The 27,990-nt window shown below is 51.9% G+C and overlaps 1 protein-coding gene across 3 annotated transcripts; it reads right to left on the bottom strand.

Moving 5' to 3' along the window:
- Positions 1-213: 213 nt before the first annotated feature.
- Positions 214-26,707, bottom strand: FOSL2 (FOS like 2, AP-1 transcription factor subunit). Of its 3 annotated transcripts, none has more exons than XM_019735382.2 (4): positions 26,570-26,707; positions 13,154-13,405; positions 8,319-8,426; positions 214-5,828 (listed from the first exon to the last, which is right to left on the bottom strand). In XM_019735382.2, the coding sequence occupies exons 2-4, from the start codon at positions 13,388-13,390 to the stop codon at positions 5,310-5,312; spliced, it is 864 nt and encodes a 287-aa protein (XP_019590941.1). In that variant the 5' UTR covers positions 13,391-13,405; positions 26,570-26,707; the 3' UTR covers positions 214-5,309. The 3 variants fall into 3 exon arrangements, with proteins under 3 accessions (XP_019590941.1, XP_019590940.1, XP_074187934.1); XM_019735381.2 differs by lacking the exon at positions 26,570-26,707 and adding an exon at positions 23,090-24,318; XM_074331833.1 differs by lacking the exon at positions 26,570-26,707 and adding an exon at positions 19,395-19,566.
- Between the last annotated feature and the right edge of the window lie 1,283 nt (positions 26,708-27,990).

Here is a 27,990-nt window from a genome sequence, read left to right as displayed (position 1 = left end):
CATGAGAAAGGAGGTGAGGGTGCTCTGAGCCCCTCCCAGCAGCACACCTCAGTTTTGCAGGAAGAGGTTCCAGGCAAAGCATTCCCTGCTTCCCTCACCCACTAGCCGCCAACTCTACCCCCACAAAGCCAAAAGTAGAAAAGACTAGAAGGAAAAGAGAAGTGACAGGAAAGACAAGAAGAAAAGATGGAATAAACCAACCATCAGAGGCTCTTCAATCTTAATTTGTTTTATTCTACAAAATGCTACTCAATTGAAAGTGGAAAAGCTAACCAAAAAAAAAAAAAAAAAAATTGCAAAGGAAAAAAAGGTTAATATGTTCTTTCTTCCATAGCAGCAAGCTTTTCCTAACAAGCTTTCTTTAGTGCAAGTACTGTAGGCTTGTATTACAGTAAAATAACAGAACAAGAACAGAAAACACCACCAGAGATGCTTCAGAACAGAGATACTCCTCAATTTTCAAAACTATACAAAGATTTTTGAGCTTATGGTCCTGCCTGGAGAGGCCCTATTTACAAGCCTTTCCAATGGGACCATTTCACTAATACTTAAAAAAAAAAAAAAAAAAAAATGCTCAGGAAAGTAATTAAATTCCCCACAGGGTGATAGGAATCTTGTACAAGTTGTTTGCCTCCAGGATCTTATAGCAGACTTCACTTCACACATCATTGACATATCTCAAATACAGATGCACAAAGCTTATGATTTTCCACTATATACCAAAATACTATATATACATCTCCCACTGCAGAACAGACACCCTGATATCTAACTCTTTATACAAAGGTGAGTATTTTCTTCTTTGACATCAAGTAACCACAAGCTGAAATAACTGGAATAAACTTTTAATCATACAGAGAAATATGTTTTAAGGAACAGGGCAGGATCTTGAGTTGTGTTCTTACAATGTAGACTTCTTGGTGACTACTGTCCCCAGAGGAATGGCAATCCATCTTTAAAAACAGAACCGTTTTATACAGTTTATACAGCACAAGTCACAAATCATTTTAGAAACAAACAAACAAAAAGCATCATTAGCCTAAATGTTTTAAAAATAAGGAAGAAAGAGAGGGAGCGAGGAACTGAGTATTTTAATGCTATCTGTTTCTATTCAGGCTTGGTACAACACAAAGATGTAAACATTTAAAATAAATAATAAAATAAATGTCGATTTTTTTTTCTCCCCCTCCCCTTCCCATACCCCCCTCAAAATTTGACCCAGCCCCTCCTGAACATGTCAGCATGGGAAAATTAAAACCCTTTGTTGATGTGTGGCCAAAACACTAGAAGCATGAGAAGATGTCAGATTAGCAGGGGGATGACTGGATTTCCTTTTTAAAAGCTGCAGGACATGGGCACACCTGGAAATGTGTACACACACACACACACACACACACACACACACACACACCCGACCTGTCAATAAATAGTGAGATGCTGGCTTTTAAGATGAATGCCAAGAAGATTCAACAAGCAGAAAGGAGCAAGACCCCTTTACTTACATTTTTAAAACAAAATGACACATACTACATATGCTATTGGTCCACAAATTCTATAAGGACTCAGGTTACCCCTCCAGCCATCTGAGGAGCACAGCACTGGGTAGAAGGAAAGAAGAAATTTAGAGGTGGGAGGATATTGTAGGGATAGGTCTTTGAGAACAAACCTCGGACTAAAGACAATCTTGCCTTGGATCTTTGAAGAGAGGTCTTCTCACCTCCAAGTTTTTGTTTATCCATTTCCTGGGGGCCTTTAATAAAGGATGTCCTTATACCCTTAGTCTCATCCTAAAGAAGAAGTATATAACAGGGCCTAACACAGCGCTTGGCACATAGTAGGTGCTTTTTTTTTTTTACTTTCTTAAAGGGGCCCCACAGATATCTGATCAGGAAGGAAATCCGCCTGAAAGTTCAATGGTGAGATTGCAAGGAGCACTGTTGGTCCATCGACGACAGGGTAGAAAAGTCTCAATGCATATGGAAGTGAGCCCACCCATACATTTGGAGCCAAGTGGGAGCAGAGAGGAAAACTCCTTTCCCCAAAGCCTAAGAGAAGCAGCAGCCTCTGATGGCTGCTTGTATGACTGGCCACAGTGGACACGCCTGACCTTTTACACAGGCAGAACAATAATTTCTCTCTGAAAACCTCCCCAGTGAATTCCCTGCTTAGAGCTGGCTCCGGCAATTTCCTAAGCTTCACCTGGGACCTCCTCTCTTTCCTGTGCCAACAGCTGTCCCCAGCCACCCAGACAGGAAGAGGACTGTTCCCAGAGAGGCCAGCCAGGTGGCCAAGAAAACTGTGTGTTTCACACTAGCGTGTCAAGGAATGACTGCCCTATGCTGTCCCACAGCTGCCTGCAGCCCAACTGATGTCCACACCAGCTGCCTCCCTGCTGAGGACACACCGGAAGCACACCAGTTCCCAGCCAAGCACACAGACCCCTCCCGCCCACTACAGCTGTTCCCTTAGCTGGAGCCATGGAGGAGGAAGCAGCAGGCCTGGTGGTGTCTGGTGATTCTGGGGCAACGTGTGTGCACATGAACTTGGAGAACAAGCCAGAGGAAGTACCTGAGGATGTGCTCAGATTTCTGTGTAATAGTCAGCCTTCCCCAACCTCCAAAGCACCTCCTAGAACAAAGCCAGAGGTCCTGACTGGGCACGCATCTGGAGGCCTCTAAAGTCCTAAGGGGTGGCTGCGTTTTGCCTTCTGTTGGTCCCAAAGCCAACACAGCTTGAAACCTGAACTAAAGCCAAACTGTCTCAGAAACATCCAGCCTGGCCCCAAGTCACAGATTGTGACCTGCCTTGGGATCAGTGCTGTGCAAACTGGGGCATAAAGCGACTTTTAGAAATTAAACACCAGAAAGCAGCTTCATTTAAGAAATTACATATATATATATATGTGTATATATATATATATATATATATATATATATACACACACACACACACACACACACACAACCATACACACACACACAACCATACACACACATACATTCATATATATATGCACAAAGAAGCAAATAGCCCCCACGTGGCCACAAATACCGTGTTTCCCTGAAAATAAGACCTAGCCAGACCATCAGCTCTAATGCATCTTTTGGAGCAAAAATTAATATAAGACCCGGTCTTATTTTACTATAAGACTGGGTCTTATCTAACATAAGACCAGGTCTTACATTAATTTTTTGCTCCAAAAGATGCATTAGAGCGGATGGTCCGGCTAGGTCTTATTTTCAGGGCAACAGGGTACCACTTGAGATGATTAAGCGTTCCAGAGCTGAGTGCACCTGTTTTCTTTGCCCATCTCCTGCTGGCTGACTTCTGCTTCTCTGATTAATCTGAAGCCAGAAATCCAGCTGCCCACTCTTATTAGACACGCCTCTCCCAGAACCACAGAAAACCGTGAGGGCAGCAACACAGCCAAGAAACATAGGAAATAACATTTTAAAAGTATTTTTGGACAAAATCTTTTTCTTTTAATCTCCTCTCTCTACGTGGCGCATCCTTCCACACGTCACTTCCAGTCGTAGTGGGCTATGTATGTTAAGCACAAGCCATTCCGTTCTGTGTGAATAGTGTATGGTAAGCAGGTAACGGGCATTAAATCATGACCAGCACAGAAAACCAGGTGTGTGTAAGGAACAAGTGATATTTAAGTGCCACTGCTCTCTCCCAAGTCTGACTGAAATTTAACCCCCACTGGGTTTAATTTAAATAACAGCTATATAGTTTTAAATTATCATACAATAATCTCTACAGCTGAATCACAACAGCAGCCTCCCTCAGAGCACAAGCCCAGCAGAAGCTAATTCTGGAAGATCAGGGGAGCTATGTCCTGGGGAGAAAAAGGCTCAGAGGGGTGGGAGGCAGGGACCCCGCTGAGCTATGCTCTTGTGGGACCAGGAGGACCCCCTTACTCACCCCCACCTAGGGGTAGGGGTCAGCAACACATCTTATCTCCCATTGCAGCAGTCCCCAGGAATGGAGAGTAAGTCAAAAACCACAGCAACAACTCTGGGCCAGCTGTTGGACCTGAGGAGCACAGGGACATGAGGGGCTGGGACAGTATAAAGAGAAAGCACTTGATCCATCCCATGACAAGGGGCACTTCAAAGAGGTGAGCAGCCAGGACAGGGCAAGGCAGGTGCCAGGGCTGGTGTGAGGCGAATCCCACTCCAATCGCCTCCCTCTTCCCTCCCCTGCCTTTCCATCCACAGCAAAGGTGGCTTTGAGGCTTGGGGAGGGGCCACCTGGCAGCAATCTGGGGAGGGTCCAGGCCCACGCTCATTAAATCTCTGTGGGTGGCGTCACCCTGACAGCCAGGGTGGGGGAGGGTGGAGCCAGCAGGGATGTGGAGTGATGTGTGGTTCCTAGGGAGGGGCGCCTCCCTGGTCTGGAGAGAAGGGTCCAGGGGCAGAATAGCGAGGCAGTAATTAGAGGAGACGTCCTGTTCAAGACACCAGGTGAAGGGAAGCCGGCTGGGACACCATGTGGCTTGTTGGCACTATTCCTGGTCTGGTAATTAGGCGTTTGGCAAACCCAACCTGTGCCCCGGCTGTCTCACTCACACCCTTTCTTCTGGTCAAGCTGCTCCTCCAAGAGCCGTCTCCAAGGATGGGGAGGAAGGGTCCTCTGAGCCTCCCAATGATGGTGGCATCTCCTTGAGAGCTCAGGGAGCTCTGCTGGTGGTTCTGGAGATGGCAGTGGACCAGGGAGTGTCGGGAGGGGAAGTTCTGTATTGCACATTGACTGTCTCCTTCTGCACAAGTCAGCCCCGGCAGAAGAGTCACCTGCTGCCCCATCTCCAGAAATGAAGAGCTTTAATATTCAGACCACCCAGATGAAATGTCATGGCAATTTGATAAAAACCAAGAGGAAGTGAAATTGACACTGGGGGGAGGAAGAGGCAAAGAGGGAAGGTGAAACCAATAGGCACTGAGCATGCTCGGTGGGGTGGAGGAGGACACCATCACGCCAGAGACATTTCATAACAAAGGGACAGGAATGGTCCACACCAGCTTCAGGCTCTTCAGAAGCCAGAGATGCCCGAGTCCACGGAACCAAGTTTTCCAAGGCTTTTCAAGAAACAGGATTTGCTTCGCAAGATAAACGAGGGAGGAGGTCCCATGACTTTCAAGAGACCATCCAAGTCCTCTAGTGCCTCATTGCCAAATCCCACCTAGGTCCCCCCAGAGCCAGGAAGCTCTCTGGCAGGGTCCCCCTCTTGCCCTCACCGCCCTGGAGCGCTTGAAGGTACTGGTCCCTGGGAAGGAGGCAGTGACGAGGACGCCCTGGGAGCTGGGTTACAGAGCCAGCAGAGTGGGGGAGTTCAAGGAGTCTGATGACTGGTCCCCACTGCTACTGCTTCTGCGGTGAGCCTTGGAGCAGGACTCGGAGGGAGACGCGGGCGATTCCTGTTCCAGGACGCTGGGGTAGGTGAAGACGAGGTTTGAGGTGCCTGGAGTGATGGCAGGCGTGGAGGTCACCACGATGGGGGTGTGCAGGGGCTCCTCCCCGTAGAAGCCCCCCGCAATGCTGATGGGCTTGATGACAGAGCGCTGGGCCTTGTCCAGCCCCGCTGTCGACGACGAAGGGCTGTCCTCTTCCAGGGGCTCCTGTTTCACCACCACGGCACCCACTCCACCAACCCCACTGCGCAGGGGCTGCAGCCCCGAAGCGGGGGGTGACCGGCGCTCCTCAGGGCTGATCTTACACACAGGCCCGTGGGCCACCAACATGAACTCCAGCTTTTCCTTCTCCTTCTGCAACTCGGCGATCTCTTTCTGCAGGCCGGACTTCTCCTCCTCCAGTTCCTCCGTCTCCTACAGGAGACAGACAGGCATGTAAGGAACAGCAGCCTGCCAGGGAGTGTGGGGTGCAGGGCTGGGGTTCAAATCCAGGGGAGAAAGGGAAAACCGGCAATGTCCTCAGAGGACCGACTGTGAAAGCAGCCAGCTCACATACCTGGCCGCAGCCCCACTGGCTCTGAGTCACCTGGAGGCTCAAGAGTCTATTTCGAGCGCTCCAGACTGATAAAGGAGGCAAGTCAGCTTGGAGGAGGGATGAAATAACAACTGTAGTTGCTGTGACTAGGCCAGGCACTGTGTTAAGCATTTCAGAGGCATTATCTCATTCAATCCTCTAGTAGTTTTTTGAAGCAGGTATTATCATCAACCCATTTAGCAGACTAGGAAACTGAGGTGCAGGAAAGTGTAGTAATTTGTGGAAAGTCACAGAGCCAGCAGGTAGGGTAGCCCAGCTTTGACTCCACTTCAATGTTATCTGACTCCAGAGTCCATATGCCACTACATTCTACTGCCTTGGTGGCAGGACCGCCCCCTGGGGACCCCTGAAGGGGGTAATTGTGAGATATGGAGGGGAAAGGGAGCACAGCATACAGCTCCACCCCTCTCTCCTCCTCATACTTCCTCAACCCTGTCCTGCCTGCCTGTGGCCGCATACACACTAAACTCCAAGTTACGTGACAGTGGAGACTGTTTGGACACACAGCCTAGGACAGTGCCTGGCTTGTTCAATCAATCCTGGTAAGATCATCAAATTATCACAGCCCCGCTTCACTTTTTCACCCTAATATCCATTTCAGGACTCACAGAACCCTGGAGAACATTCAATTCAGCCCCTGTGCTTAACAGATGAGGGTCCTGGCAGCCCGAAGGGGCATGTGAAAATGATGGCAGGGTCCCACAGAAAGGACCTCAGCCCTCCTTCTACACAAAGCCAGAGAGGCAGCAAATGCACGTGGAAGGGGTAGTTGTGGAAGACGAGAAGGTGTGTGTCACCAGCCTCCTCCCCACTTTTCCCCTAACACAGGTTCCTCTTCAAGAACGAGATGGTACAAGGCCAGAGCTTCACTACACTGAGTACAGCATATTCCGGAGTAAAAAAAAGTTTCCATCTGTCTCAAGGGTCTGACGAACGTCATGAGCTTATGAGAGGTTTCCTGTGGAGGATGTGGCTCAGGGGCCTGGGTGGCTGGGCCGGGGGTAGGGACGCGGGGGAGTAGGGTGTGAGGCTTCTGGGGGAGGGAGGAGAGGAAAGCAGAGGGGCCTCGGCGGGTGGAGCTATTCTGGGGCTGCTGGGAAGGAGCGTCCAGGGTAGACCCAGAGGGCCCGGATCCTTGCAAGGCTGGCGGTGAGGAGGGCTCTCCTGGGTGAGTCTCCCCATGGAGGGCTAATCACTAATGGACCCACCTCACCTGGCAACAGAGAACTCCCACTCATCCTCCCTGACTTTTACACTTCCATGGGACATTAGTACAGCCATCACGGAATTCACGCGGTACACATTCCATACCTAAGAGCAAGGGCTCCAGGATGGACAAAGGGAAACTGAAGCCGGTGAATGGTACCTGGGAGGATTAAATAAAGTGATGGGATGTGCAGGTAACTTGAGATTTCCGAAGCCCCTCCTGGCTGCTCACGGTAAAGACCATGAGAGCCCTCCTCATCTCCCTCTGAAAACATTCCACAGAGCAGAGTCAGTCCTGGCTTTGGGCTTCCTCCATACGGCACACAGCCTGTGCTGTAGGGCTGGGCTCTGGAGGGAGTTACGTGACGTCGGTCAGCTCAAGCTTTCGAGAGGGAAGGGCAGGGCCATGGGCCCCCAGGTGTGGGCAATTAGGCAGCAGGGGAGAGTGACTCACAAGGGCAGAATGAGGTACCAAGGCCACAGCTTCAGGCTCATAGCAGGGGCGGGAAACCCTCCTGCCCATGAAGGAGATGAGAAAACCTCAAGATAGTACAAGGTAGCATGTGCGCCATCTCCATGAGAACCAGAAAGTATCAAGACCCTTACAGAGATGAAGAAGCCCACAGAGCAGGTCCCCCGTCCAAACTAGATCGCTTAAGGTAGGCTGGGCCACTCCTGCTGGCACAGGCCTGGGGGCGGCTGGCACCTTGGGAAGCAGCCCTGGAGGGGGCAGGTCTGGGCCTGCCGTGGCTCCTGGGGCCTAGCAGTGCCCACACCCTCTGTCATCCCTTACCCAGGAGCCCCAGCCGGTCCGAGAGCAGGGAACGCTCAGGCGCTGAATGAGAAAGGGTGCTAAGCCCAGTGAGGACATCTAGCTCTCTCTCTGCGCCCAGGCTGGTGCCAAAGGCCAGATCCCTCCATCCATCCTTCTCTTTTCTTGAATCAGGACAATGGTAATCCATGTGCTCAAAGGCAGGAATGTCTGTGTCCACTGACTCATCTGTAGGCCACTAGTGGGCAAGGAGAGTGGGGAGGGCCAGGAGCCCTGGGGCTCGTGCTGGGGCCCACCCAGAGGTGCCCCCACCCCACGCAGAGCTCCTCACCGCCTGCAGCTTCTCCGTCAGCTCCCGGCGTCGGTTCCGGCACTTGGCTGCTGCCAGCTTGTTCCTCTCCCTCCGGATTCGACGCTTCTCCTCCTCTTCAGGGGACAGCTAAAAGCCAAGGTCGAGGATCATTATTAGGGTCAGGTAAATGGTTCACCAGCTTTTGGGGAGTTTTTTTTCTTTTTAACTGCATTTTACGTAGGGCAGGAAGCCCTTCTAGGACTGGGAAAGAGAGGGAGGAAAGCAAGAGTCGTGTGGCTGGACTCAGAGGGTCCCCGAACATGATGGCCCATGTTTGAAGGGAGAACAGGACAGCAGTGGGTCAGGGACAAACCAGCCCAGGCATGAGGACAGCAGCATTTGTCATGTCAGCCCTGATTCAGTGCCAAGGCCAGAGAGGAGGAGCTGGGACTGCTTCCCCCACATCCCCTCATGCTAGCTAGGCCTGGCCCTACCCACTTAAGCAGCTTCTTCCAAACCCTGGCTAATTATTCCTCTCCGGCACTCTGCCTGCTCTGCAAGCCTCATTATCCCCATTTGGTTAAGTAGCTGGGCCCAGAGTAAGAACCACCCAGGGGAGAACGTTCTGTAGCCAGAGAGAGGTTCACGGATGCCACCCCACTTCTGTTTTCCTCTGCTAGCCCTGGAGTGCCAGGTGCTCATAGTTCAACCCTGAGGACCCAGCAGTGTGCCTGGCACAGTGCTAGGCTGGATATGATGGGCAAAGGGGGAAGGAGCCCTGAGGCACGTTAAATCCTGCTGCCCACCATGTCCACTCATTCAACAAACAAGCACCTGCTATGTGCCAGGCACAGTGTGGGGGGTTCGAGGTTTATCAGAGAACCCAATGAACGAAAATCCCTCTGGAGAGCTCACAGTCTACGTCCTTCCAGAGTCTGGTTAGGGTACTGGGGCTCATGCCACTAAGCAGGGCTGTTTACACAGAGCCCTTCCAGGGCTGAGGCCCAGGGCTGTGACCCAGGCCTATGACCTTGCAGGCAGAGGTGACATGAAAAGATGGCTGTGAGCCAAGGCAGAAACCAATTCAAAAGGAAAGACCATCCCATTCAGTTATCAGACAGTTGGCGTGTCTTCTAGGTGCCAAGAGCAGGACAGGGGGCATAGAAGATTCTAAGGGGAAGCAGACCTGGGTCCCACCCTCTAGGAACAGTTGGGGAAAAAGCCAAAGCCACTTGTGGAGGCGATGAGAGAAGCTGCCCCACTGAGGGATGCTCCGGCCTCCCTGAGGGTAAGAGCCCAGGCCCGAGTCCCCAGGACGCTGCCGGCAGCCCTGCAGGTCTATGGCTGTGATGTCCTGAACAGCAGAGCAGGGCACAGCATCAGAGAGGACAAACCCATCCCTGTCTACACTGAGGTGACCCTATGGCCCCACGGTGCTAGAGTCCTATATCTACATTCTCCAAATACTGGTATGAAAATGTGCCAGTCAACTGCTCAGACATGAAGTCTCTCTGAGGCCTTTCAAGCACAGAGAAGCTCCTCAAGCCTTCCCAACTTTCAAATCCTCCCCTAGCAGCCAAGGCGTGGGGCTCAGAGAGAGGCAGGAAGCCTGGCAGGCTGGAGAGACCTCCAGGGCCTCCTGATACCTCACGTCCCTGCCTCCTGGGGCTTCCGCTGGGCTGTGCTCCCACCTATCTCTGTCTGCCTTGGGGACTACCTTCACTCCCAAGACATCCTGACCATGCTCTGTCACATCCTCTGTGGCCCCCACCTCGCTGGGATGAAGGAGCCAGGCCCAGCTTCCCTCTCTCTGGCTCCTCCCTCACTGAGTCCCTTCCGGCTGGCAGTGGTCTCCCACTGGAACGCACCAAGCAGTCCAGCCAGTCACAAGCCTCTTCCAAAGTCCCAGCCTCAATCCCAGCCTCTGAAATCCTCTGTCTCCCCAACAGAGCCAGAGGCTCCACACTCCCCTCTGAGAGGTGCAAAGGACAGATAACGGCATTTCTGTGTGGCCCCGGATAAAGCACTGAACCTTGAGAGCCTCAGGTTTTCCATTTGTAAAATGGAGTAACAGGACCAGCCCTGCCTTCCACAAAGTGTGACAATCCGATGAGATGCAGTGTGACAGTTCTCTCTAAAGGAGAAAGTGCCAGAAAGACACAATTCAGAGGTCTCTGGTACTTTTTCTGAGTCCTGAAAGAGTCCAAGTGGACTGGAGACCCCGAGTCCACAGACTCCGACGCCCTGCTCTGTGCAGGGGCCGGCTGCCTGGTTGAGGCCATGGGGCCACTTGGCTGAAGCCCTGAATACTTGCTGCTCCTCAACCTGTCTCACCCTGAGCCCAGCAGAGTTACCACGAGCCTGATGGCCCCACGGCCCAGAGTTCAGGGCTCCCCTTGAGGCCCAGGTAGCCCCCTTCCCCCCCACTGACTGGTCCACTTTGGCCTCCCTTCCCCCTTGGCTGCTCTGGACAACTTCTGGCCTCTCGATTGGCCTAGAAGACTCTTCCCTATCTGGTGAGGTGTGGAGCACCTTGTGGGAGCTGTCAGTATAGGAAGTGTTCAGGGGCGGTGACATCAACACAGTTTCAGCTCTGGTGTGTCAGCAGCATGTACCCACCCACAAGGCACACACACCCTCCCCTCCCTGCCTCCTCAGTCACTGACACTGGCCTCAGAGGGAGCCTTGGGGCAGGCTTGGGAGGTAAGCAGTGAGGCAACAGGCTGGCTCCTGGTAACAGGCCCCTCCCCCATGGGGGGTATGTGGGGGGAGGTCAGGAAGGCAGAAGTAAGCTTCAGGGAAAAGACCCTGGGGCTAGGAACCAAAGAACCAAAGTCCTAGGATGCTACTGCCCAGGCTTCCTCCTAGCTGCTAGATTGTCTGAACTCCCAACGGACAATGTCATGAAATAAAATGTTCCTTTCTCCTTCCCGCTCAAATAAAGGAAGAAAATTTTCCAGACAGATTGTCTTAGGGCATGCCTAGGTGTGCAGTGGGAAAACCACAAGACTGAAGGTCAAAGGAGGTAGATTCTAGTCCTGGCTCTGTTACTAACTCACCGTGTGACCCTGGCCAGGGACCCTTCTCCTTTCTGAGCCTCAGTTTCCTCATCTTTAAAATGGGTGCACAGGGAAAATTAGAAAAGCTGGTCTCCAAAGTATCTTCCAGATATAAACATCTAAATTTGGTGTGAGCTACACCCAGAAAAGAATGAACAGTGTTCAGCACATCTTTCTTTGTTCTCCTGCTAGCCCAAACAAATCGCTCTCACAAGCCTGGCTGTCCCTCAGGAGTCACATACAGGAAGAATCCAGCTCAGCAGTGACCGTAAAGCCTAGCACCTTGGGCTCCCTGAAGGCGGCATATTTATAAAGGACATTAAGATCACTACTACTGCAATATTTACAACTGCGATTATGGAAAGCAACAGTGAGGGGATATTGGCCACTTGCCCCAACAGCAACCGTGAGCTGTATCTGTTACAGCGTCTACTACACACACCTCCCCATGCCACCCTGCATGGGTCCTGATGTTAACAGAATAAATCAACATGCAGTGGATACAAGGCCCAGCTTTGTCTTCAGAGGAACAGGGCCCCTGTGAAATCTTCCAGTTCCTTGGAGAGTGATCCTTATAATTCTAAATATCCTGGGAACTATTGGCACTGGGTCCACAATTATCCATTAGGGTGGAGCCATGTTAAAAGGTGCTTGTATTAGAACATTGTCAAGCTGGCCATCCCAGAGTGGAGGTGGGACAGTGGATGAAACGAAGAGAGGGTCCAGTGTGAAACTGGAGTTCTCTAGGTTAACGTTTCATTTGAAAAGGGGATTCCATGGCTAAAGTATTTTCCCTTTCCTAGGCTCATGGTAGCACGGCGCTGTAGGAAGAACAATGTCCAGGGAGTCCAGGGAGCTGGGTTCTAGTCCAGACTTCCCCACTCACTTGCTGAGTGGCCCCCAGGCAGGTGTGTCTGGGCTTTAATTCTGTCATTTGTGAAGGGGGAACAGATGGGGCACTTTAACGGCTCATTCCCTCCTTTCTAGAATTATGCATGATTTCAATGTCTCTTCCTGGAATCAGGGGGCCCATCGTTGCTCTGCCTCACTGTTGATGCAGAACATGGGTCTTTTGAGTGTTGGCTGGGTGCCGCCTAGAGAGCGGAGGCGCCACCACTTTCTGGTGTCCCTTCCAGTCAGGCTGACTCCTTCTCAGAGCTGATCCCCTTGAGGGAAAACAGGCTGATGTCGACCTCCCACCCTCACCCACGGTCAGCTAAAGCAGCTGAGCAGGCTCCAAGGACCACCGAGTCACTGCATTTCTGGAACATGCACTTGAGTTGGAGGCCTGGGACACCAAGGAGGAATGTAAAGTGCTGCAGGCAGTACTGGCCTAGAGTGTGATCCTTTAGGGGTCTGTCTGCACCAGATACCAGGAGACAGTTAAGGGCTAATCCCCAAAAGCTCCTGGTCAGGGCTCGTTGGCTACTTGTCCCATGGCCCCTCTACCAAGGATCAGAGAAGGACACTACTGGAGGCAGATCCTAACACTCCTTCCCATTTGCTGATGCCTCACCTCTTATAATATGTTCCCACACACAACTGCATTTGAGTGGCAACGAGTCTGGGCTGGCAGGTACCATAATCCCCATTTTACAGCTGAGGAAACTGAGACTCAGAGATTCTAAGGGATATGGGTAAGATGACTGAGCCAGGCCTGACCCTTGGGTCTCCACCTCCGCCTCCAATGAGGAGGGCCACGTGCTCCAATGAGGTCCCTAGCTCCCTCTTCTTCCCAGTGTTCCCAGGAAAACACACTGTGTGTCGAAGCCCTGAAAGGCACCGATGCGGCTTTTATGCTGATCTGAGCTGTACCTGCTCATCTCTCCTCCTGCGACCCACAGTGGTGCCAATGGTCTTGATCACGCCGGGTCTCGGGAGGGCCATGTGCCCAGGGACAGAGGCCAGGCCCGGCAGGGGGCTGTAGGGGTGCGAGCGGGGGTACGGGTTGGACATGGAGGTGATCACCGTGGGCTGCACCATCCACTGCAGGTCCTGGCTGGTCGTGATGGCGTTGATGGTGGGGATGAAGGCACTGCCTGAGCCAGGCATATCTACCCGGAATTTCTGAAATGAGGAGAAAAATAGGATTGAGCCAATAATTACTGAGAAGAACAGGACAAGCAGAGCCAGGAGGCAAAACCCAGCAGAAAGCAGGATTAATACTCGGGGGACCAAGGTCAGGGCACTGGGTGGCCTTCCTTGGACATCCAAGAATCAGGAGAATCTTAACTATTCCTGAGGCCCCGTGTCAGGTTGAATCCCCGAATGAGGTCCTGGGAAATCCACCCCTAGGGCTCAGTGAGAATCTGGTCCTATTCCAAATGCCTTCCAGGACAGATGCGCTCCCTCGCCACTCACACTCAGCAGGCCCTGTCTGCATCCCTCCAGGGCTAGCTAGGTCCACATCTGCAGGAGGGCAGGCTTCCCGCCTGCCTCCCGAGCCTCTGGGTCACCTGCCAATCATTCCCCGGGGTACTGGTTCAGGAGCCCTGGAGGAAATTTGCACACCAACAGCTTTGCAGCAACGAAGATCACCAGGAAACTTACTGTGCTTGCTTTTGTTACTTTCCAAAGAGGTACAGGACAGGACTGTACCCCCACCAGGGTGAGAGCAGGGCCATGAAAAGGTGTTCTCCAACCCAAGACTGAAAAGTGGCGACTTCCCCTTGCTGTCCTTGCCCTCCACCCCCATCTAGCTTGGGGCAGACATGCTGTGTCTCCATCTATCTATCTATCTACATATCTATCTGTGTTCACAGATGTGTCTGTGGGAAACTTTGGTGCTGCTAGCTCAGAACTGTCTCCTTGTCTCTGAATTCATGCCCAGACCACGCTGCAAAGCTCTCTGGAACACGCTACAGGGAGCATTCTATTTAAAATATAAGATGATGACATATTATAAGAATATAAACTGGGACGTGCTCCTCAGCAGCTGGGCTTGACCTTTCTTCAAGGCCGCTACTAGAAAGTAAGAGAAGGGCGGAGAAGGGAAGGACTCTCCCACTTTCAGATTTTCAGGGAAAAGCTCCCCTACCGGAACCCTCGTCCTCAGGAGACTCCTGTTTCCACAGAACGTTCTCTAAATCCTTCCTTCCCTAATCTGGTGGGTATAACGATGGCGATAAGAAGTAACACATGCTGAGCATGTACTGAATGACAGGCCCTGTAGTCGTGTTTTGCCTACATCACCTCAGTCATTCTCCTGCTGAGGTAAGAAATAGCATTATCTCCATTTTCGAGGCAGCAAGTTAGGCTCAGAGAGACTGACTTATCCAAGGCCACATTGCAAATAAGCAGCGGGGTCAGGATTCAAACCCAGACTAAGAGCCGAGAGCTCTCACACGCTGTGCTACACAAGCTCCTGTGCATTGCTTCTTTCTTCCTCAAAAATCTAGCCCCAAGCGCAGGTATCCACTACCCTCAGACAGAGCATCAGGTCATGACTGCCAAGGGTCCCGACAGACTTCTCTCACCCAGAAGGACCCACAGGTCTGTTTGAGCCCAGATGAAATCTCGCTATCATTACCATGGATGCTATAGCACCCCAACCTCCCACCCCCTTTCTGGCCCCTTCACACCAACCAGGATTAGAAGTATTAGCAGCAATGGCAGCTGCCACTACCACTGTCTTTGCCGGGTGACGGACGTCTAGGTTCCTGTTGTATAAACAAAGGGAAGCTTAGAGTACCTCACTGGACCTGAGGACTCTTCCCTGCTCACTTCCCTGACAGCTGCCTGACCCCGGTCTGGATGGTAGAATATGGCCGTCTCACCTCCTGGGCTGCCCTGGGGCTCCAAGCCAAAGGCATTCAGTGACGAGAGTGACGCAGCACAATGGATTCTGGGATTCCATGAGGAATGCTACCCAGTGCAATGAATTCTGGGATTCTGTGAAGCTACCAGTGCAATGGGTCCTGGGATTCCCTGAGGAGAGAGCTACCCAGTGCAATAGACTGTGTTGCCTCCGTAGGCAAAGACAACTGGGTCTTTTTTTATCAGAAGCTGACGTATATGGGTGTGTGGGTGCGTGTGTGAAGGAGGGAAGGGTACAGTGAACAAAGAAGGATCCAACTGGGAAATGATCTTCAAGGAGAAAAAAAAACACAGACAACTGGGCTCGGCTATGAGGAGAGAGAGTACTGAGAACAAGTGCAGAAGCACGAAGGCCCAGAGAGCCATGTTTCTCTTGGGGGCGCTGTATGGAGGGGCTGTGTGAAGATGGGGTTGGCAGGGAGTCAGCGCTGCGCTCGGAGCCAGGAGCCTGGATTTGAGGCAACTGACCGAGGACTCAGGTGCCTTGCCTGTAAAGGGGAATACTACCACCAAACTCACTGCATGGTCATGGGGATTAAATTAGTAGCCACTTGTAATCACAGGCTATAAAAGCACACCAGGGGCTCTCAACCCTGCTTGCACATTAGAATAGTCTGAGGAGCTTTTTAAAAACACCAATGCTGGAGCCAGCCTCACCATTAGAGTTCCAAAATAACTCGTTTGGGGTGGGGTTCTGATAAGGTATTTAAAACAAACAAACAAACAAAAAACACCTGAGGAGATTCTAATGTGCAGCCAGGGTTGAGAAATGCTGCTCCAAACAAATGGAAGGTGGCACTGTCATCACCATCACCACCACCGTCATTATGCATCATCATTGTAAGAGTCTGTGCGAGCTGCATGGGGTGGCTCCAGGGAAAATTGCCAGCTTCCCACTCCTGGGAAGCACCCAACATTTTTATTTCATTTCTCTCCCCAAGTCAGGTTCTGGGTTTAAAGAATGCTCGAGGCATCCAGCACGACGGTTTGACGGTTTAACGTGACCCTCCATCTCTGCGGGGGAACTGTCAGCTTTCCTTTCAGGAAAGCACTCAAGAAATCCACTCCTCATTCCAACCAACAAAAGAGCTCCCATTTCTGGGAGAAGCAAGCAAAAACCTGAAGCAAAGCTTGGAGACTAAGATCCCTTAGGAATGATCCCTCGGCCTCCCTCAGGGCCCTCCAGCCTACTCGCTCTGTGATAGCAGGTCTACAGAATGTGCTCCCCGGCCACCAGCCAGACTCCTTGCAGCCATGGCTTGGTCTAGACAAAACAAGACAGCAATAAAAGCAAGGCAGTAGGTAATGATTGCCTCTAAATGCACGTACCTCCCTGTTTCAGACGGAGGTAAAGCCATCTGGATAATACACTGGCTCTACATGCAAGGAAAACAATGTCCCATCCCCAGGGGGTGGGGGTCTGGGCTCTGATAAAGGCTTTTGTCTCCACGAGGAGCCTCTCATGAGACACACACAAGTTTAAGTGAGATCTGTCAGATGTGTCTTGGCTCACCTCCACAGGTATTATTCAGAAAGCAACATTGAGGTAGGAGAGAAGAGGTGAGGCTAGGAGCTTGTGGTTACACAAGTTAGCCGGGCATTCTTCTGTGCCAACAGACCTAAGAACCAGTCAACTATCCTGCTGGGAATAAATCATGGTTCTTTATGAACGGGTTAGCACTACACAGAAACTAAGAGAGGATTTCCCAGCTGCTGGCATTGACGCAGTTTGGCTGCAGCAAAGGTGTGTGCTGGGAGCGGGTGGATAGAGGTAACCCAGGACCTCACGTGACTCCCCTGGCGCCCTCCAGCCCCCTTGGAAGCTCCTTCTCTATGGACAGGATCAAAGATGCTGGATGGCTATGTGGTGTTCCAACCTAGCAAAGCCTCTAAATGCTGTAAATGTGCCATCCTGTCAACTTCTGGGTGGGCAAGAATGTGTATAAAAGGACAAACTGGCCCCCCACCGACCTCTTAGAGCAGAGTTTGGCAAACTTTTGCTGTAAAAGGCCAGACGGTAAATATTTTAGGCTTTGCGGGCCACTATCTCAGTGGCAACTACTCAAGTCTGCCATTGCAGTGTGAAAGCAGCCACAGACAATATGCAAACAGGCGGGCTTGGGTTCCATTAAACCTTATTTATACAAATATTGAGGCCATAGTCGGGTGACTTCTGTCCTGGAGGATCCTTCTCATTTCCCAAGCTCAGGTTGGAGGTGGAAGAGGATAAAGAGAGAAAACAAGAAAGCAAAAAAATCAGACCTGAGGTGTTCCTCAAACCCAAGGAGTCAAGGGGGTGGGCTATCACTAGTCAGCTTGAATCTCCAGACTCTGAAGCTGAGGTGTGAACCCTTACAAGCCCTGCTGTGGGTCTTTGGGCATCAGAACCTCCTTTACCCTGCAGCACCCTGTAAGTACGCGTGTCCTCCCCCCCCACCCCCCATAAGAGACAGCTCAGAACACAGGGCCCCTAGAGCCACCAAACTTCATCAGATCAGAGAGGTCCCTGCAGTCCAGCAGTTGCTGATTTGGGAAAATGACTTTTCTGAACTCTACACAAGGGCCTTGGATTCAGAAATGAGTTATAACCACGACCTTCTGCAGAAGGGTCTTAGCAGTAGGGTTTGGGCTTCCTACAGTGAGGGATGGGGTAGGGCTCACCGCAGACTCCTGAGGTGGGCATAAACGGCATCTGAGATGGAGTCATGGTTGGTGTTCTTGGCCCATTCCCTCAGCCAGACATTTCTCTACCAGATTGCTTCTCAACTGAGCCACCAAGCACTCAAGCCATGAATCCCACGAATACCTGTGACCTGCCTCCACAGACAGGCAGGTATGACTGTGCATGTTTGGAAAGGCACTGGGTTCCTTCTCTTATGAACCCCGTGTTTTTAGGTTTCCAGCACTGGCAAAGGATTAGGGAAGAGGAGAGGGTAAGTGCAATGCTCCCTCACACACCCCAGAACCCCCTGGTGAGGCCCAGTTTGACTCAAATGTTCTGTATTTTGTATTGAACTCGGGATGTTCTTCAAAGCATTCTAGATTCTGCATTGGACATCACTTTGACCTTTCATTCTTGAGGAAAACCACTTAGTCACAATGGAAATGGGTGCTAATAACTCATGATTTCCCCCAATTTTACAGTATACTAACACTAGTATTTCAGTTAACCTGCCCCCTGTCAACTTCCTCTTTTACCAGGTTCATTTGAAAGAACCACGCTCTTCTTTTTGACCGAGCTGCCAGGGTGAAGAAAATCAGGGAAGAAAAGAAAAAGCAAGGAAAAGAAGAAAGTGGCTGATAACGGAGTTATTCACTCAGGTCCTATTTCTTTCCTCCCAGGGTGCTTTTGGCCAGAAACCCCACTCCAAAGGACCGGTGAATTCTCTCCACTATTCTGAGGACCCCTTTCGTACCCCCACCAAGCCTCAGACATATGTGCACTCCATGGGAAGGGCATACCATCTCATCCCTCCTACAACCACAGCAGGGGGAGCACAGCCAAGCCACGGCCATGTGACAGGTCGAGACAGTGCTGGGTATGAGAATTCTTCTATCTTCCCTCTCCAGCCCAGTGAGTTAAAGAGGAATAGAGTTACCAAGTGGGGTTTGGAACAGATATATTTGCCTCCATCAGGGCAGCTGCCATCATTGTGAAATGGTGTGGCCACCAAAAGATACCACATACAACACGCATGAGACATGTCCACAAAGTAATGATGCTATTTTTTCCTTTCTTTCAACAAGTAGACCAGAAAGTCTGTTTCCTGAATTCTCAAAACCAGTATCTTTATTCCTGTTTAACAGAGGAATGAAACCCTAAGGTTTAGATGGCAAAGGCGCCTGCTCTGGTGTCCTTTCCGGGTAACTGCTCTCCCAGGCAGACTCCTGAGACTGAGACCAAGAGGACTCAGAGCCACACTCTGCTGCGGACCCAGCCTGATCATCCAAACCTTGTATGTCAGGCGTGGTTCCTTATATGTCAAATCTTTTGATCATTTCCAAATGTCAAATTCACCCACAAAGGACAAAAAGATGTGTTAGCAGGGAGGATTTTCAAAAGAATTCGCTGAAAGCAATTCCAAGAGAGAGGCGTTGTAAAACCTTTCTGCATCTGACTAACAGCCACAGAATTCAAATAAGTATTTAGTCTCCTCAAGGAACAATTATGACGTAAAAGTTCTGGTGTTTGTATTAAGACAGAAAAGAAAAAAAATGAAGCTCCTAACTTTACACTCACCTTGAATAATAAGGCAGGCAGAAATAAAGTAATGGAAATGCACTCCATTTGGATAGGAAAATTCGACTGCTATTCAGACAATACATGACTGCTGTTTCACCCCGTTCACTTTGATGAAAAAGTGACGCTGACTTCCACCATCAAGAATCAGCGGAACAGACAAATTCCTCGGATAACATTTTGTTTGATCCTAATCTATGACATCTGTGAGATCAAGGCAAAAAAAAAAAAAAAACCAGACCCTTAATATACACCTCCCACTTTCCCACCAATTCTGAAGACCACCCCCCACCAAAACAATTCCCCATATCCTAACACAAACACATCAAGAAAGGAAGCGTTGGGAATTTGAAGACACTGTGCTGGCATCCTAATGAACAGACAGACATCAAAATAGGAAAAGAAAAGAAGCACTCCTGTTTCAACCAGGTTTTATTTAGAACAAAAGAAAAATTTCTTAAAGACTGCATCTCAAAATCAAGCAGTTTCGAGTTAACTGCTGGTAATGTATGGCATTTATTTGTCCAGAAGTAAAAAGAAAAAAATCCTAAGAATTCTGAAAACTCACCAAGTTAACACTCTGGGGCTGGAAAAATACATTCCCCAGATGGTTCTTCTCAGAATGTCCTGTAGGGGGCACTAGAGAGGTATGCTTGAGGCTGACTTGGGAATCATAGTCATTTCTGGTAAAAGTTCTTTGATGTGAGGAATGTCCCAGCCTGGTACAGTTGGCAAAAGTTCACTCCGGGAAATTGTGTGTTTGTGTGTGTGTGTGTTTGTGTGTGTGTGTGTCTGTCTGTCTGTCTGTCTCTTGAGAAAGGGTGGGTGCCAAAGAAGAGAAGTAGTCTGGTATTCCTTAACTCCAAAAAGGAACTGTCCCCTTGATTTATTTTTACAAGTTATCTGAGGAACAGACAAATGGCAGCCTTGTAAAACTTCTGGGTCTTGTTTTTGTTTTGTTTTCTTTTTCATTAAAGGGGGCCCAGCTGATGAAAACAAGTTATGAAATAACCTGTGTTTGTGTAACTGGCTGGATTGCGTAATGCTCAGGCCCTGAAACCGTAATAGTGGAGCAGCCAGGCAGGGCATATATCTGGGAGGTGTTTTCCTAGGAGAGTCAGGAGAGAGAGAAAATAACAACACAAAGAAAAGGCCAGGAGGGGAGGTGTCTGCAATGATTACTGACAAAACAAAATCACCAATGACCAACTTTTGAGATTAAAACTATAACTGGAACAGGAAATATTTCTCATGCTTCAAGTTCCTGCCATATACAAGAACAGAGGTTTTAACAAAGAGTTATCTGCCCGTTCCCCCCGCCCCACCCCCCAGTCACTGGAACTTATGACCATGTATTAAGATCAAGCTTTACCAAGATAGAGAAAAGAGGAAAGTTCTGGGTTGAGTAAACAACAACAAACATCAGGGATCTTAGACCCCATTAAGAGATCGGGAAAAAATAATATTCATTTGCCCAAGGAAAAACCAGAGGACTCTTACGCTGATTGGTCCATAGAGATGCCATAAAGAAGGAAGGCCCATCACTAACTGCCAGGAAAGTCTCCCCATAAAGGAAGCTGAGAGAATAAAGTGATTATAGGTTTTATCTGGTATGTAATAAAGTTACCTTGAGTCCAAGACTGGGTGGGGTCATAGCACAGACTTGTGAAGTAACAAAAGTAAATCCTTAGGACCACAAAATAGCTTTGCTCAAAGGTGGAGAGATGATGGAAAAGCCCTCCTCCCCCCCCCCCTCCAAGAGTGGACGGGCTGAGAAACTCATCTAAAGTGGTATTACCTTGCCAATCCCTCCGGTTTGTAAGGCACCTCACTCAAGCTGTTGGGCCAAAGGGGCAGGCTTATATTCGAGAACCCCATGCACTAGTTAATACTAATTGCAAAATCCTCATGTGTTACAGCATGCTAGGAATTAGCCAACAGCTGCTTTTGGCTTCGGTAATGAGGCCCCATTACACTCTGCTGGACTGAGTTCTCTTCCTTCTTCCTAGCACTGGTTTCCTGTCTGATTTTCTTCCAAAACAGGGAATTGCCTCCGCTCACATCCTGGGCTCAAAGCCCTAGTGACACAGATTATTCAATTGGGGCACTGATGTCCGGTCTGACTTCCCATCCAGGCCCCAGGGTCTGAGCAAAGCCAGGCAGCAAGACTGTCATTTTTCAGTGACTGTCACAGAAACTGCAGCGAAAGAACAGACAAGAAATCAAAAGATCCCTTCCTGATTTGGGGAGAAGAGGGACGTTTGAGGATTTGTTGAATTAGAGAGGGAGAGAATGGGTATAAACGACTCCAACCCCTCGTGCCTAATGATGTTTGGATTCAATACAAACTACCAACGGGGCTAGAAGGCAAACAAATCGAACATTTTTATGAGACGATTTTAAACTCATCACCTTGATGCTCATTATTAAGAGTGCAATGACTGCACCATCCATGCTCAGACTAGGCTCTCTACAGTGAGTGCTTATGGGGACACCAGGGGAGGTAGAGGGAAGATTCAAAAAGTCATTTTGGGGACTCACCCGGTATGGGGAATCACTTTGGAACAAGGTGATTCAGATCCCAAAGAGAACTGTTTCCATTTTATTCTACTGCAGGGTCCATCCTTCCCTGGAAGCCCACCCCAACCCCTCTGGCAGGTTGGCTGGCTTCTAGAGACCAAGGCCACACAGCGCCTTACCAGAGCAACTTTTGCTGCAGCAAGTTAGCTAGACTCCGCAGATCCTGACCGCTGCCGGCTTCTGGTTGTAGTGGCTTTGTATTAAGCCAGCTCCCTAACAAGCCTGGGGGTGGGGGTGGGGGTTGCGGCAGAGGGCACGCACCCCACCAGCACCACCACTCCACCAGGACCTTTCTGGTATTTATAGACACACAGATGCATTCACAATCCCTCCAGTGCAAACCAGTCCGGCTGCTTTAGAAACAAGTTGTTTTTCTGCTTCCAGAACCACCCAGGAGCCTGAGCGAGGTCTCTTTCCTCCAGTTCTCTCAGTAGGTATCCTTGGCCCCGGTACTCCCAGACCCTCCAGGCACCCCTTCTAGTGGCCTTGCAGCCTCCTGCTCCCACCCTAACAGAAGATGGATGGGCCCAGGGCACACAGACGCCACCCAGTCAATCAAGTCTGACCTCCTCCTTCTTGACCTTCGCACCTGATTCCCAGAGCAGCAACCCTCACCTTCACTCCGGATTATTTGAAAAAGCCCAACCGTGTTTTCGAGTCCCTAACCTCTTAGAAATTAACTGACTGCTGGGAACCGGGAAAGAGAGGGAGAGGGCTTTCCCGCAGGAATAGAGTCCCAGGATGTTGGGAGACGCCAGTGGGTGCAAAGATTTTTTTTTGTCCACCACCGAGAGAGGAAAAGGGGCGCATAATTCCTGGGAGAGAAAGTAACAGGTTTGGTGTTCAAAGAGCTTGTCTGGATAAGATGTAGTGAAGGAAAGGGTTTGTTGTCTTTCAAGCCCACTCCCCCGCTCGTTTTTTTTTTGGTTTTTTTTTAAGGTGGTGATGGGGGAGGAGGGGTGGGCAGGATAAGAAAATCTAGAACTTACAATGGTGGCCCGTAGGAAATTTCTCACCAAACCAAGAAAGGGAAAAGAAAGCAAAGAGGCGGTGGCGGCGAGAGGAGGGAGGGGGTTCCGTCCATGCCGCCAGGTGCATCCGGGGCCCGCACTTACCTGCTGGCCGCCGCCGCCGCTGGAGTAGGACTCGGCGTGCGCAGGAGAGCCGCTGCTGCCCCGGGACGAGGTGTCAAAGTTCCCGGGATAATCCTGGTACATGATCCGCGGTGGGGGCCCGAGAGGAAACAGGGTGTTTTTCTTCCCCCGCCCTCGCTGCGGCCGCGCACCGGCTGCTGCGCGCTCGCTCCCTGCGGCCCGGGCCTGGGCTTCAGTCTCTGTTCCCGGGCTTCTCCCCCACGGCGGCGGGCGCAGACCGGGAGGCGGCAATACGCGGGAACAGTGCCCTCTGAGCGCCTCGCGCGGCACTTCTTCCCTGCTCTGCGAGCGCCGCGGGACCGGTTGTCCACCCAGTCCCTCCCACTAAGAAGTCGGCGCGTCCCTCCGTCCCTCCCCTGCGCGCGCTCTCCCGCCCCCGCGCGCAGTCAGAGCTCGGCTAGGACCGCCGGCCCAATCAAAAATTGGAAATTAAAAAAGAATGGGAGGCCGGAGAGTCACGCCTGCCAGGTCTGGGGTCTCCGATTTCAAGCGGAGCAAAAAAAAAAGAAGAAAAAAGCGAAAAGAAAGGCTGCCCGCTTGGAGAAACTTCTATTTCCTCCTTTTAGAAAAGGAACTGAGAATAAACTTCCTGTGGCCGACGCGCCTCCGGAGTTTCGGAGCGACTCGGACACTTGACTAGAAGGCAGCCTGCGTCCGTCTCCCAGCCCGTGGAGTTCAAGCTGAACCGGCGCTGAGAGGGACGCGGCCCCGCTCCCCGTGTCGCGGTTCCGGCGCCCGGACCTGCACCCCTTCCCCGGCGCCCGCTCTCGGACGGGCCCGCCTCTCCCGTCGGGTCCTCTCTCCCTCTCTGTCCCCGCCGAGCGCCGCTCGTTTGCTGGCTGGTTCGCTCGGAGCCCCTGCGCTCTGCCCGAGATGAGTCACTACAATGGCACGAGTTCAACTCCACACTCTTTATTCTCCAGCCCCTGTACCATGTGGATTCACTCACGTCAACCCGACTCCACCTTGCAGGGAGGAGCGCGCGGGGAGGCGAGGAGGAGGAGGAGGAGGAGAAGGAGGAGGAGGCGGCGGCGCGGGAGGAGGCGGGCGCGGCGCTCTCCTCCCAGCCCCGTCTCCCGGCCGCACTGACGCCAGCCGCACACCCCGCACGAGGAAGGAAGGCTATGGCTGGGGTGGGAGCGGCCGTCCGGCGCGGTTTGGGGGAGCCGCGGCAGCCCTGTCCTGCCCCCGCTCACCCCTTGGGCCCAGCGCCCTTGGTCTGTTCCATTGGCGCACGTTGCCAAAGATGGTCATTTGCGTTAGAGGACGCGAGTGCGGGTTCCCTCACTTTCGCGTGACGTGGAGGGAGAGGGATTCCCTCGCCGGCTCCCGAGCGCGCCGCGGGCTCCCCCTACCCCCAACCCCCCACACACACACACACACACAGCCCTGGAAAGGGGCGCGGGGCGGGGCCCCCGAGAGCGGCCGCGCGGGCCTCGGCGCCGGGTTTCAGAAAATAATCACAGTCCTGAAGAGCGAGACTGGCAGTTCAGTGCGGCGCCACCGCCAGGCCAGGAGCCCGGCGCGCAGAGCGGCTCGCAGGGAGGGCGCGGCTACGCGTGGTCGTCGGCGCCCTCCGCGGCGCCGCCGGTTGCAGCGGGCGCCCTGGGCACGCAGGGTACCCGCGCCGCCCTGCGGCCTGGCTTTGGCGGGGCACAGCGCCTCTGGGCGGGGCCGGCCTGCCGATTCTTCGCTCAGTGGCTGGCTGCCCACTGCTTACCCCCATCTTTTTTTTTTTCCCCCCGGCCCTACGATTAATTTATTAGGGGAAAGCTGGAAGACGAAATTCAACCAGTCAACATTCCGGCCGCCCTCTATGCGGGACAATTAGGACGCACTAATAGAAGCAATCGGGCATTATAAGCAAACAACAGACTTGCGAATTACAAAATAATAATAACAGGGAAGGAGGGAGGCCTGGGAGAGGGTGTGGCCCAACGTTGTCTTCAGCTGTTTTGGAGTGAAGTTCAAGGAGCAAGTAGTCGGGACTCCTAAGTCTTCCCGCCGCCCTGGGGCGGGGCGAGGTGCGGGATAAAGACCACAGGCCTTAGAGTACGAACGCCAGGCTGTACTATTTACGAGCTGTGAGACTGGGCGAGTCACTTAACCTCTCTGGGTCTCAGTTTCTTCCTATAAAATGAAGGGGTTGGGCAAGTGACCTTGCAAGGCCCTTGTCAGCTCTGGAACTTCCACCCTTCTGCAGAGATGATCCGGAGGAGCACTGTACTAGGTAGGAGTCGAGGAACTTGGGTTCTGGTCCAGGCTCTGCCTTAGTCTCAGTTTACCCAGCTCAAGTGGCGCCATCTGTACTCCCACAGGGTCCTTGGAGGACCCAAAGGGAAGATGCGTCAAGACTGAAACGCAGTAACACATCATAGTTCCGGTCCTCAGTTTCCTTATCTGTAAAGTGGAGGTGTTGCTAGGAAAGAAAAATAGAGCCGGGAACTCAAAGCTTTCCCGGGACTCTATATAAAGCGCTGGCGTTTCCGGGACGGCTGGCGGCATCTGGCCGCCCCAATGACCCCAAGATACGGTAATCCCAAACAATACTCGGGGTCATTGTTTACAGTTATAAAACACATTCTGTCCTGAGCTCCATCCCCAAGGACGCGCGAGGCGAAGCTGGCCAGACTCCTCGAATCTCCGCCACCGCCCGCGGGGCAGTCCCCAACTCCGCGGGCTCTGGCGAGGGGTGTGGGGCAGGCGGGTGTTCACACCAGCCGCGGGGGCTTAGGGGTGTGTGTGTGTTTTGTCATCCCTGAGTTCTGCCTGCCAGGGTGTTTACGCGCCTCTCCCAGCAGGACTGAGTAAATGCAGTCCTTTGACGCAAAACCAATCAGTCCTTTTCCCAGCGGCAGCGGCAAACCCCAGAAAACTGGGGGTGGGGACGGTGTGGGAGGGAGCGCAGAAGAAATCGTGACACTTTCTCAATCACTTCTCCGTCCTCCCCGCGCCACACGGACCCCTGACCTCCTAGAGAGGTCTTTGGGGGGAGGGGGACAAAGGGAGGCGAAGCCGGGGCGTCCAAGGCCTTCCCGTGAGCTGCCGCGTATCAAAGAGGCGCGAAGACACACTTTTGGTTTTCCTTTGAGCGGCAGCGGCTGCCCTGCCCTCCCCCACCCTGCGTTCGAAAATCCGGGTGCTTCTGGGTCTCTCCCACACAGTCCTTCCAGTAACGCGGGGGGAAAGGAGGAGGGGGAAGGGAGCGGGAGCTTCTTCCGCGCCCTCCGCCGTCCCGGGCGCGCCCAAGCCCCGGCAGGCGCCGCTGGGAGCGCGCGGGCGGGAGAGCGCACCCTCGCCCGCCCCCGCCCTGCCTGCTCCCCGGCCCTTTCCTTTCTTGTGGGTTCCCGTAAAGCCCAGCAGCCCCGAGACGTCTGCAGAGCATCACGGAATCTGTGCTGATGCAAGGCGCTAGCCTCCCTTTGGTGAGCCCAGGCCTACCTCGGAGCGCTTTGATCCCGGTCTTCCCCTGCTGCAGAACTTGGCTGGTTCTCTCCGCCCGCGGGGAGGCCTGTCTTCCGCAGCCTGCCCTCACCTTTCAGTCCTCGGAGAGCCAGACACACAGAGCTGCGCTCCGGTGCTGTGGGGACTGAACCGCTGCTGGTCCAGCTGGTGCCTCGGCCAGGCTATGTGTGCCAAACTGTGAGTTCAGACTCCAAGTCCAGTTGACTGACCCCTCCGTGGGAAATCATTCCAAGATCACATAGTTAGAGTACGCGGCCTCCCTGGAATAACATGCTAAGAAGAACAGAGGCCAACGTTTATTGAGCGCTTACCAAGAGTCCGACACCAGGCTGAACACTTTGTAGGGATTGTCTCTTGCAGATCTCCCAACAGACCTTTGAGGTGGGTATTATTCCCTGGTTGCAGATCCAGAAAGTGAGATGAAGGCACTTCTCCAGGAGAATTGGTTAGTTGGCTAGTGACCCAGTTGGAAGTGCAGCTAGGCCTCTGTGACACCTGCACTTCCTCTTACCCAGGCTACTGCGTGACCTGCCTCCTACTGGAATGTCTTTGTTTCTCTTACAGGTCTTCAGAAAGCATGGACTTCATCTGGTACATGGCTTTGTCATATACCTAGAGGTGCTCCTTAATTCTCTGCTGAATAAATAAACAGCCTCGCAGCACCATTTAGCCTAAAGAAAGGTCACATCAAGTGAGGGACAAGAAGGAGGGAAGCTGGGGTGCCGGCAGAGTAAAGGGTACTTGCGCTGTCCTCTCATTGTGTCTTTGGGTCTCTGTGACTTCCCTGCCCTCCATTTGCCAGTTTCCTCCTTTGTCCCTCTAGCCCAGTGTTTGGCTCCTGACTTGAGTCCCGGAATGGCTGCCTTCTCTGGGCTGCACTGGCCCACACATCTGACGCCTGGACAGTTCAGGAAGCCTTTTCACATACCTGGCCTCACTTGTCCTCACACACAACATCCCCAGCAGGGATGTGATGGCAGTTGGGGTGACTCTGGACTGCCAACGAGGAGGCCAAGGAACAGAGTGGCAAAGCAGCCTACTCACGATTTCCCAGCCTGTGGGTGTCAGAACTGTACTCAGACCTATCTCATCTGACTCTACACCCAGTGCTCTGCCTGTCACCCGTGCTCCCAGCCTTGTCAGGTCAGAAGCAAACACTGTTGCTTAACGATAAAGTGTCCTCTATCCATCAAACCTGAGCAAATCTGCCATCATTTCTGTATAGTAAGCCATACATTTTGATGATGTTTTAACGTTTCTCAAAGTGGGTGCATCTTATAATCAATGCCTATTTAATATGGAAGTGTTTCTGTTTGTCCAAAGATCTCTGGATCAGTCAGGAGTCCATCAGGAAAGACACTTCAAACAGTAGCTGCTGGAAACTGTGACCACCCTGG

This window comes from Rhinolophus sinicus, linkage group LG05 (assembly GCF_036562045.2).
Source record: "Rhinolophus sinicus isolate RSC01 linkage group LG05, ASM3656204v1, whole genome shotgun sequence".
Classification (NCBI taxonomy): domain Eukaryota; kingdom Metazoa; phylum Chordata; class Mammalia; order Chiroptera; family Rhinolophidae; genus Rhinolophus; species Rhinolophus sinicus.
Note: the sequence above shows the minus strand (reverse complement) of the source record. Positions and strands in the feature narration are given on the sequence as shown.

Coding starts and splice junctions, on each gene's coding strand:
- FOSL2 (XM_019735381.2), bottom strand. CDS start 23,191: ATGTACCAGGATTATCCCGGGAACTTTGACACCTCGTCCCGGGGCAGC. Junction 8,427..13,153: donor GCAGGAGGAGAGATGAGCAG/GTACAGCTCAGA, acceptor CTTGGCTTTTAG/CTGTCCCCTGAAGAGGAGGA. Junction 5,829..8,318: donor TGACGGAGAAGCTGCAGGCG/GTGAGGAGCTCT, acceptor TGTCTCCTGTAG/GAGACGGAGGAACTGGAGGA.